This window comes from Bombus flavifrons, chromosome 11, assembly GCF_040668555.2.
Source record: "Bombus flavifrons isolate JBK064 chromosome 11, iyBomFlav1_principal, whole genome shotgun sequence".
Lineage (NCBI taxonomy): Eukaryota > Metazoa > Arthropoda > Insecta > Hymenoptera > Apidae > Bombus > Bombus flavifrons.
In genome coordinates this window covers 11,468,477-11,480,458 of record NC_138452.1, presented here as the reverse complement: position 1 = coordinate 11,480,458, position 11,982 = coordinate 11,468,477, and the positions used below count along the sequence as shown (strand labels likewise).

At 33.7% G+C, this 11,982-nt stretch overlaps 1 protein-coding gene across 1 annotated transcript; it reads right to left on the bottom strand.

Annotated features, from left to right (window-relative positions):
* Positions 1–50: 50 nt before the first annotated feature.
* Positions 51–11,550, bottom strand: LOC138185196 (X-linked retinitis pigmentosa GTPase regulator). The gene is made up of 12 exons (XM_069123961.1): positions 11,397–11,550; positions 6,681–6,806; positions 4,694–4,786; positions 4,438–4,500; positions 3,813–4,136; positions 3,247–3,399; positions 2,897–3,061; positions 2,583–2,704; positions 2,404–2,490; positions 974–2,072; positions 693–781; positions 51–623 (listed from the first exon to the last, which is right to left on the bottom strand). Exons 1-12 carry the CDS (start codon positions 11,425–11,427, stop codon positions 600–602), a joined length of 2,376 nt encoding a protein of 791 aa, XP_068980062.1. The 5' UTR covers positions 11,428–11,550; the 3' UTR covers positions 51–599.
* Positions 11,551–11,982: the final 432 nt, after the last annotated feature.

Genomic DNA, 11,982 nt, shown 5'->3' with positions numbered 1-11,982 from the left:
ATCTACAAGTAGTTTCGTCACTGAAGTATTATTTTACGAGTACGGTAAAAGGTTTCCATTATACATTTGACGGGTCACAATTCGACTTTACAAAATTATTTACTTGATTTAACGAAGTATGTATGAGCACGAAAAAAAGATGACACTTGTTACAATTCGGTTTATGAGACAGTATTAATACTTTAAAATATTCAGATAATATCAAAATATTTGAAAAAAAAAAATTATTTTGCGTAAATTCATTTTCCGTCGCTATAATTATTTTTGATTAGATTTTCTTTACTTCTAATGATACTCTTCTACGCTTCTAGGAATAATAGATTTCGATGTTATGTTTCTAATCGTAAGTACATTTTTCATCCTTTATATCGTCGTCTTTATTACATGGAATTGTTTGGTAAAAAGTGAAAGAAACGATTAAAAATTATACTTCCCCATTATACGAGAGTTTCTTCTATGAACAATGGAAAAAAATGTTATCTTTGATCGTAAATAAAATCATTTTTTAGTATCACTTCACTTGGTCCCAATTTCACGTTCGTCATACACGTATTGTAAAAAATACAATGAAATATAATACATCCTTGAAGACATCTTAATCATAGGATAATACACGTTTTCGACTGAAAATGAAAGAAATTTGTTGGAAAATGTTATATTAAAAATATGTATAAACATAGCGCTATACATACTTTGGATTTTTGATTCGCAATGCCAGTTGTCTTCGTACCGTTCTCTGTTGCTTGTGGCTTTTTACTTTTAAATATCTTCGACATTTTACCTTTAACACAAAGGAAAAGAAGTAATGTAATGTAAATTTAATATTGACACAATATCAGAAATTCATTAAAAATGTAACAAATAAATGGCATTATTCGAAATCTACGTAAATATTTTATGTCTATTTTATTGTAGCTTTTTCATTTTTTAGATAAATCTTTTTATCATTTTCTGATTACTTTATACCGCTTACCAGTTCTTGGAGGCGGCGATTGCACATCAGCATCGTCCTGAACATTATCGTTATTCATTTTTTCCTCTTCAATAATTTTAGCTTTGTCGGTTTGTTTGTCGATTTCTATCGTCTCTTCCATGTTCACTCTCGACCTTGTGGACTTAATACTCCCGCTACTCCTCGTGGATTTCATCGACCCTGATCCCTTTTTTTTCTCCGACTCATTTTCTTCAATTGCTTCTGGTTTCTTTTCTGAAGTATCTTCCGTCTTTATTTCATTTTCTCTTTCCATCGACGATGTTTTCTCATTGTCGGTGGAAGAATTTTCATTTGTAGATTTTAATCTCGGTGGTTTTGGCGGTGGCGTGGAATCCGAGGGAGACGTTTGTTTCTCAGGACTCGTCTCTAGTTTAGTATCATCGCTATCACTTGGTTCCATCGACTCTTCCATTGCTTCTGTCTTAACATCCTGACTATTCTTTCGTTTACCATCTGTTTCATCTTTATTTTCCGTATTACTATTTTCAATAGTAACTTCTTCTTTGTTTCCCATATTATTTATCGTAGCTTCTGTGGTCGTTTCGTTATTGTTTCCTTCGTTATTTTCCTCCTTATCCATTGATTCAGATCTCTTTTCTTTTTGAACGTTTTCGCTTTTAACGCTTGTCTTCATCGTTGATTCTTCTTCCTCCTTCTTTAGTACTGAATTTTCGTTTTCTAGTTTCGATTCTTCGGATTCGCCTATATTAGCTGACATTTCTTTCGATGTCATTTCAGCGTTTTCTTCGTTAGACATAGCATTCGATGATATTTCCTCTGACTTGCCATTCGTAGATTTTTCAGGACTATTTTGAGGACTATCTGATTTCTCGATATTATTCATGGAATCTATAACGTTATTCGTGACATCATCTACCTTATTTTTTATGTTTTCTTCGATTGTTTCCATAGATGTTTCCACGGCTTCCTGTGCATCTGTTACAGATTCCGTAATATTACTTCCTTGATTCAACCTATCTTTGATTATTTCATTAACATTTTCGTCATGAGTCTCACTTTGTAGCCTGTTTACAGGAAGCTTTAACGGTGGCAATGAATTTCTTTTTTGAATGTGTTCCTAGAACGTAAAAGAATTCATATGTTGATTTATTTTTTCTAAGAGATAATCCTTTCTATTATATTAAATATGTGTCAAGTTTATGTGTCAATAGAATTTTCTTTTAAAACATTCCTTTTACTTATTGAAAGAAAACTAAGATTGAGATATGCATATAAATCAGTGGACTGCAGTAGGGTTCAGGTACAATTCTATCTTTGACAGGTTGTAGAATTTTTTTCTTTAAATTGTCGTAGTAATCACGAGAAAATTTTTTAAATTAATAATCATAGAATTATAGGAATCGTATAAATTAATGGAAATTATTGTTTATGAAGTGAATTGTAATTACCGTTTGCGAGTTGTCTTCTTTTTGCGAGCGATTATTCGTGTCACGTCTTTGACCAACTAAGATCGTGTGGCAGCCACCACACGCAACCTTCGCAAATTTAAAAATTATCCATATTTTATTAAATCTTATATGGATTATACACACGAGGAATAATTAAGCATGTAGATAAATGTAATTACATTCGAAACGAAGAGTTCCTTGTATCTTTGAACAAAAGTTAGTTCATGGACGTTGTTCTCGTTCTCCTCCAATCCTAATTTTCCGTGCCTTCCGTCTCCACACGTATACAGTTTTCCAGATTCTGCCACGAAAAACTAATGTTATAGAAACGAGGCATAATAACCTTTGTTTGACGTATCTCTCGTATTTATCGATATATTATAGATATTTTAATAAATAGTAATTTTTGAAAAATTTGTATTAATTTTCTACGAAAAATTGTATAGAAAATGAGGTAGCGAGAATAATCGGTAGAAATTGTAATAAAACTTACCAGTAACAACAGCGGTGTGACTTTCTCCGCAAGATATTCGAGTAATTGTTTCATTTCGAAGCATGCCACGTGGAAGAAGTTTCGGTATATGAAGTTCCGACAAATTAGTTCCTAGACCAAGCTGACCGCTCGAATTACTTCCGGTGCAATATAAATTCCCATTTTCTGAAAAGCAATAAAACACGATAGATCAGGAGAATGCTCTTTCTATTCAAAATTTTTAGGGCAAGCATGCGAGATCTGGGATAAAATTGGTAGTAAAATTTAATGTGATTTTTACGAATTACTGTTATCATTTAGCGTAATCTAATTTGTGAAGATTGGAGTTTATGTATGTACATATATTATACCAGCTAGAATGACGGTGTGATGACCACCACACGCGACATGTACAGCAGGACTCGGTAATTGCATCTGTTTAGGCGCGACCTGTGTAGAAAAGCTGGCATCGATCCCCAATTTCCCACTTTCTGACTCACCACAGACGTAAACGAGACCACTTTCTGAAAATACCATTTGAAATTCGAAGAAAATTTGTTAACGCGGTGACACGAGCTACATTCAGTTTTAGAATGTTATTTTATAACATAAGAAATTACTAATAATTGCTACTATACAGATATCAATATTGAAATTAATATTTTCTACTCATGCAACACTAAATACTATAATTCATAGTTTGCGCAATTAAATTTATCTTAATACAAATCGGAAAATGCTCGACGATATCTTGAAATATCTTTTCATATATTTATGAAAAACAAATTAACCATTTTCATATCATAATGTCAATGAATTATTTTTGTATCTCATGAGAATTACAATTTTAGTATGAAAACAATATGAAAAAATATACATCAACAAAGTTCGTTCTTTCTTTTTAACAATTCTCCAATGTTTTCAATTAACGAGTTACCTGTCAGAAACGTGGAATGATAATATCCGGCGCTAATTTGTTTAACAGGTTCAGGAATATGTACTTTGGTCGGTTTGTTCACCAAGCCAGATACATCTGGAAGTCCCAATTGGCCCTCGAGGTTGCTACCCCATGCGAAAACACCACCATCGCTGGTAAGTGCGAGAGAATGATGGGAACCAGCAGCAATTTGGACGATCTTTGATCCTGATAGTCCTGAATCATACACCAATACAGGAGTATTTGCGGAATCGCCTATTGCGGAAATTCCTCGACCAAGTTGTCCTTCTTGATCGCTGCCACACGCAAAAATCTTCTGCGATCCTGAAACATCGTGAGTTGCTTTCCTTTCCTTTGAATACTTCAAGTTGCAGGTGTTTGATAGGTTACTATTATTATTAGATCGTCACTAGATAATGATCGCTTCACACGAAAGGTAAACGCTATCAAGGAACAAAGAAAGAGAGAAGATACTTATAAGTTAAAAGTTGAATGACTGAGAAGCGGTAGAGAAGTTTCGAACACGCAACGTTATAAATTTGATTACACACCGTAACCAATGTGCCTACGTATATTTAGAAGGTTTTTGGTATCTATACCGGCATAAATGTAAACAATGCCTTACCTGTGCAAATTAGCGTGTGTGCTCGTCCGCATGCAACGTGAGTGACCCTTTCCGGCTTCAGAGCTAAAAATTAATAGATTGTATTATGAAAACTTATGATAAATTGAAATGATCGATATCATTTTTATTTTTCGAATCAGATCGTCGCAAAGTTACAGAAGCTATAGAAATATCAGTTATGGAATTTGAAATGCTACTGTTTTTTACAAAAATATATAAATGAATTTTAAATATTTAAAACAACGAACGTACGGACCTTTCACACAGGATGGCTTGCTGATATGATTTTTATGACCGAGACCAAGTTGACCCCAATCATTGCTTCCGAAGACGAAGAGTCTACCGGTTTCTAAAATCAATGAGATAGAACTTTTGGTTTCATACGTATTGCTTCACAGTAATAATATCTCTGGTCTTTTCTGTTTACGAATTATCTCATCTACGATAAATAATCGACCTAATCTTTCTATCTACAATAAATAGACACAGTTTTTTTTTTAATAACGAATCAACCAAATTTCAAATCGCTAATTTAAAAAATGAAAATTGAACGATTTATTATTAGGGGCTATGCCGAAAAAGTATTTCATCGAAAAACCCAGGGAATAATGTTTGAAACAGCAGAGTTTACGTGCTTAGATAATTTCACGATTAACTGGAACTGTTGATAATAGCAGTATGTCGACTTCGTTCGTATAGGTATGTTACGTGCCAGAGCATTGCGTGGCTATATCGATTTACTGGACAGTGGCTATCCCCGTATAAGCGTAGGTCGACACTACCTTCTTTACGAACCATGTTACAGAAGCTGTAAATCATGATAGTTTCGATCCTGGGAATTTTATACCAAACTTGTTAGATCAATATTTTACCTCGTAAAATATTCGCGAGAAGTTTGTAATATAAACTCTTTATTCGAAATAAATTTTTAATTTATTCTGAAAAATTCAGTCTGCGATCGAAGCTCGATAAGACAGGTGATCTTAAAATTTGCAAAAAATGTTTGGAGAGCAAGAGAAGGTATAATAAGGTAAGTCACGAAAGTACAAGTCCGAAATAAAAATTAAAATATTAATTTAATATGGAAGAAAAAAAAAACGATCCATATAATTGTATTATACGTTGTTGTTAATAGCAAATAGTAATTTATAGTATCTTTGATGTGTATTAATCGTGATAGTATCGTGACGCAAGTAAGACGCGTAATGAAAGTGGACTGGCATGCGAGATGTTAAAATAAACCAGTAAATATCGTCATAGAATAAAAATACGCTGCTATTTTAATTACTTTTTTTCTTTGCGAAACGACGATACGAATAGTTCAAGGATGGCGAAATATTCTTACAGTATAGAAAACAAGAGTTATATATACGATTCAACTATTTGACTAGAAAATACTACATTTTATAGAGGTCTGTTTTTTGAGAAAGCCCTTCAATCGATAGAATATTTTAGTAGAGATGTTACATTAAAAATACGTGGCAGGATAGTACATAAAGCATGTCCACGTGCAACATTAGTGTCATTGAAACGTGTACAGTCATTCACGAGCTCATCTATTGATTTCCATTAAAATCAAGAGCGGTCGTGTCCAGATCGATAGAGTAGCGCGTAAGACATTCGCTCACGTTTGATACGTTCTGTGAAAACTTTTATAGAGATATGAAATAGAGAAAGAAAATGGATCAAACAAGTATATGGGTATAACTCAAGAAGAAGATCGAAGAGGAAGAAAGTACATAGTTTGTCATGGATATAAAACAAAGTATAGTAATGGTCGAGTTTATAAAATCGATTAAAGTGTAACTTCTTTTATGATTCACTATTTCTGCTTATTGAGCAATTTCCAAAGTTTCTTTGCGTTTGTTGTATCACTGTCGTTTACTTGTAACAAAGTATGTAATTACTTTCCCATGGAAAATAGCGCGGATCAATTAACGTTTAATATCGTAGTACCGATAAAGATTTAAGCAATTGATAAATATTTAGCTGCAATATACAAAATTCTGCGACTTGGTGTTTCATGAAGTTAGGATCAAATATTTTTCACTTTTGTCCTCTCTTTTAATGGATTCATTCGGTGGAAATACTTATATGGTAATATATATTATCACAAGTAAAAAAATAATAGTAAATAATAATGATCTATAAAAAGGTTTGTAAAAATAATTTAATATTGACATTTTTACCCTATTAGCATTGATAACTGAAAAAGATCTTGCAAGAAAAAATGTTTAACTTACGACATATAACAGCAGAATGTTCATCTCCGCAAGTAATAGACAGCACCGGATCTCTGCGTATGAAAAAATGCGATGCAACGTTGTCCGCAAATCTACTTCGTCCAATTGTAAATACTGCTCCTGTTTCTAAAAAATTATGTAAAGGGTTTTCAAATCAAAAGCAAGTTTATATCAAATAATATGCGAACCGTTCTTTCCAAATTTCTTGTTCGCGATAGATAGCTACCTATTTACTTTTCTCTAGGTTTACGTTTAGCGTATCTATCATCTTGCCGTTTGGAATATTCGTTAACGAAAAAACACCGACGTGCTAAATCTCCAATGATTTATTTAAGGAGGTTAGCGCGATAGCGCGATATCAGAGGACGAATCGCCACTTTCCTTTTTACGTCTGGCACGAAACGGTCGCGGTGGAAAAATCGTACGGCCAAGAACAAAGTCAGATAAATTTGCATTAACACGGTAGACTGTAGACACACGCGTGTAACGTATGATGATTTTATTCTTAAAATTGCTTCTTATAAATATGACGACTCCTTCAGAGAAATGACGTACGTAAACTCATTTGAAATTCAAAGACTTAACGTTTGTAGATAATCGATTGTTCTAATCTGATAAAGGAATCATTATTGCTTTACAAGTATCTAAAGGTTTTTTACTCAAATCTAAGGAAAGATCTACGTTCGGCCAGTCTTAATCTGGAAGATCAAGCGTTGCGCGCACGTGAGGTCAAAGGGATTTAGACACCGGAGTTTTCTCATGAAACGAAGAACGGTAACGAAGTTATTTACTCGTTTGGAAGAAAATTGTGCTTTCATATATAATACTTCCAATTGAATACTAAGAATGCTAACGAGTATCGTGTTTGTCTTGGGGTTTATTTACGAATTAGCAGTCATTACAGTAAGAAGATCGATATTATGGTGATGAAAATAGTGAATGACATTGTGGAAGTTTCAGTGTACAGGGTTCGACCGAATAACACGTAAAAGCGGACATGACGCGATTCCTTGTGGAAAAATAAGAAAAAGATATAGAATGAATTTCACTTTAGACTTAGTTCTTGAGAAAATCGAATTTAAACATTTATCAAACGTACTTGAGCGTGGCTAATTCTGGACTCGGTAGGATTAAATAATCGACAGGAGATTATTGTACGTGTGAAAATAAGTCGGAAAAGTAGGATAAAATTTTTCTATTTTCATCTTCAAGGAAATAGAGTTTGGGTATGTTTAGCGAAGAGTCGGTTTAGTACGGTTTTTGAAGTATTTGAAGCGTGACAAATTTTGATGACTGAAATGATCGAAATGACTGAAGTATTTTGTTAATTGGATACGATACTACTTTTATAAATGTTGTGTTCGAGATAAAATAAGTATAATTTGTTTTAAACTGTAAATTTTTAACAAAATGGGAACCGTTAAATTCTTCTTTTGTTGTTTAAATACATGCAATAAAAATATAAATTCCAAAGATAATTGCTACAATAAGCTTCGGCGCATAAAACGCAGTTACATTGTCGTAATGCGCCAAGATGGGTGTAGAGTAAAAGGAATGGAAATGACAGCTTTAGAAGCAAGAATTTTACGTTCCATTCATGGTCGTACAACGGTCACTAAGAATTACAATCGTGCCTCGAAGCGAATGAATTTTTCCGATTGCCCTCGACTGATCGTGGCCGCTATAAACGAAGGCAGTGAGAAAATTCCAGTTGTTATCGAATTATATTGAATTATACTGAATTATACTTGTACGAAAATACTAGTTGAAAATGAATGCTTAGCAAAATCTATTTGATAGATGAAACGGCGGTATCACCAATGTTGATTGGCCAGCCAAGGAACGAGCGAATAATAATTTTCATTTCTTGCCTGTAAAGGTCAATGATGCAGCAACTCGGTATAAATCCTTCACGGAGTTTACGTTTATGTTCTTCTTATCAAAAGTTCAAACGTCGTCTTTTGCATAATGCATCGAGCATCTATCTTTCATACGAGAAACGTGTTGTTCTTTAGCTACGTTGACTTTAATCGACAATTATGATATCAAGCAACATTTCAGAGTCCAGCTAACAAAAGTTTACACGTATCGAAGAGATTTCAAAAGAATGGGAAGAACTTGTCGTAGGTATTAAGTAATGTGTAAGGTCGACAATGACGATATTTCTAGGAAAGGAGTTTTATTTTATGTGTAAAGATCGAGTTATGCATCTGTTTATATTTCACGATACAAATATAAAAGAATGCTCACGAAACGAAGCTTTTTTTAAGTAGAAAGTGATACTAGACTGGTCAAGAATCGTGGTAACCGATATTATTCTTTGTCATTCAATGGGATTGGATTGGAATAGACCTTTTAAGGATTACGTTTAATCTCTTGAGTAAATTTAAATATCAAGCGAACAAATATTTATCGATAGACTAAGAATCGTTTGTTACTTAGCCAAACTGTCTTATCTACCATTTGGAAACTAAAAAATAATACTTCTATATTCCATTCCTTTCTACGCGTCTTCGAATCTTCCATTCATTACCACGTCTAAAATTCAGACGACGTTGAACATTTCAGGTCACGTTCAACTCCTCCACCTTCTTAATGGTTGCACCCCACAATATTTTCACGGAACTACGAATGACTGGAAACATAACGTACAAAATGTACCATAAAATGCAATGTGGTTAAAATTATTATTCTATGTAGAACGCGTCCCTATTTCGAAACGCGACATGCGAGATGGTAAATTCGCTGTGCCGATATCATCGATGCGCTCATTTTCTAGCCGCTGGTATTGTGTCAGGTCGTTAACCTGAGGATGCATGGTTTAGCAGCAATGAAAACGGATCAAAATATACGCGTCCACGAATCGGATCAATTACAATATTTAATTCACCATGCCGCAACCGGTTAATCTGGTTTTACTTTTGCTTATGCATTCCCAATGTGAATAATTGCGATGCGTTAACAATGTTGTTTATCATTGAGCCGCTTTGTTTGCATCGCGTTGGAATTTTCCTATCAGAAACGAGAAAGGATGGCGCTCTATGACAGCAATAAATCTTCTATGTAAAGCGTAGTAAATTCTCTATTGCAAAGCGTGGTGAATTTGCTATAATTAAAATACTATAGCGAAATGTTGAGCGAAGATCGGCAGTTACAAACTAAAGACATAGGAAGCTATGCATAGGATTTTCTATTTGCTGGAACTAGCACGGGGAAAAAGGGATTCTTTTTTTAGATTCTACTGCGGTCGGAGCTAAAATGGTCGATTCTTATTTGAGAAGTTTAATTTTTTATTTGAACCTTTTATATCGTGTTCTGGGCTTAAATTTCAACGTAGGAGATCTTTTAATATCGTAGGTATTTCAGAAAAGAAGGTCAGAAAAATCATTTGTTAACAATGAGAAATATTTTACCCTTGTTTCGATTAAATTTTAAAGGTTTTGTTTTCATTGATAGTTTGAAGTTTTAGAAAACGAAATATAAAATTGTTAGTGAACGTATTCGTACACATGGAGATATAAGATCGAATCAATACGTGCCAATTTCGATTTCTCGATACAATGCATCGTGACACGAATGAAATCGTTTCTTATACATCATGAGTTGGTAGATTAACTTTTATGAAAAGTTTCTTATAATTTATCAAGTGTTTTATATTCTTAAATAAGTAACATTTTATACACGAATCGACACAATTAAAGAACGAAATTAATATTGAAATAGATAAATCATACAGATAATTATGTCAAACTGGTCGGAATGTAAAACGAGCAAGTAGAAATATAATAAAGATAATATAAAAATATAAAAATTGAAACGAGCTATTGTGATAAAAAATTTTTCTAATATCACAATGGAAATAATAAAATAATAATATTACTTCAAAGCCAAACAAATATTCAAAGTGCGTACTATTTTACAGGCCGTACAATTGAAAATATCTTGAAAGACTTAAATATCTTCAACCTCTTTTCACCATGTAACAACTCGTTCAGTTAGTTTCGCACGATTAAGTGCAATTTTATAGCTCAATCGTGCCGAAGAATAATTTGCTCGGTACGCAGATGGCAGCCCTCATTTCCGCAAAAGTGACAAGGAATTGTGTTATATTTATGTATAACGGTTCCACGTAGTTTTATGTTTTAATATATTGAACATATAAGTGCACTAACTACATATTTCGCTGCTACGTTTTACGAAACAAACGCTTCCATTTCTCTTCGTTCAGACATTGTTTTATTAATTAAAAATAATACACTTAACTTATTCGATTAATAGAAGACTAGCATACTTAAAAGTAAAGCAAATGTTTAACAATGTTCTGTTTTGATTTATGAAATGTTATCTACCATTAAAAGTTGATAGAAGTTGATAAGGAAATTCAAAACATTATTTTAGTAAATAATATCTTACAAAAGCATTTCACAAGAAGTGAATGTTATTTTGCAAATATTTTAAATCAAATTCGATTCCTTTTTATGAAACAAAGATTCGAAGATAGTTTGAAAGCAGCTCGAAATATAAAATCCACTATTTCCTTTCAAGTTCATCGTACATATGTATTTTCATTAATTTGCCGGCAAATCGGCACGGCATCAGACAACCTGTTTGAGAAAAAAAGGTGCTCTTAAATAAGATGAATGTCGATTGCGTGGGTATCGAGTGGCAGGTGCATCAAATCATGCGTGCTGTGTGTGATTTCGTTGAACGTTTTACCAGGTATCGTTTCTAGATCCGTCAGGCCCATGCTTGAACGTTGTGCGGCGAAACTTGCAGCCGACTAACTGCCGGTCAAGCATGGCTATCATGGTGGCAACTTAAACTGAACGTTGCCTGGCAACTGGAAATCAATTTCTAATGGCAACCACGCCGGACGTGTTCCAACGTTAAGAATGGGAGCGATCGTTCGCTAGTGGTGTGTTTTCTCGTGGAAATTAATAGCTGTACGCGTCGCCGTTGTCTTCGCGTTCCTTCGCGTGTCACCACTTTCATCGACGAATGTCATTTAATATTCAATGCACGGTTGCACCAATGCACTCGTGACATTCGCTCATGAACGCTTTATTTTTTTATGTCAAGAATGTTTTATTTCAATGTTTTTTTTTCTTGGTTATATTGAACTTTATAGCAATAACGAGGTAGGCGGCTTTGGAAAGAATGAAGAGACGAATTTTATTCTGGTAACGTAATTGGCGTTGGATGAGGGATGCTTAAAGCGTCAAATGAATGAATGTACAATATATTGTTGTTGAGAATTTGAATTCCATTTATTGTTACACGCTTTCTTGCGGACTTCCGGATT

What these genes read in the sequence shown, in the direction of transcription:
- LOC138185196 (XM_069123961.1), bottom strand. Translation starts at nt 11,427, where the DNA reads ATGGGCCTGACGGATCTAGAAACGATACCTG. An exon ending in CAAGCCATCCTGTGTGAAAG is followed by an intron (nt 4,501 to 4,693) that starts GTCCGTACGTTC and finishes ATTAATTTTTAG; the next exon opens with CTCTGAAGCCGGAAAGGGTC. An exon ending in ACACACGCTAATTTGCACAG is followed by an intron (nt 4,137 to 4,437) that starts GTAAGGCATTGT and finishes ACGATGTTTCAG; the next exon opens with GATCGCAGAAGATTTTTGCG.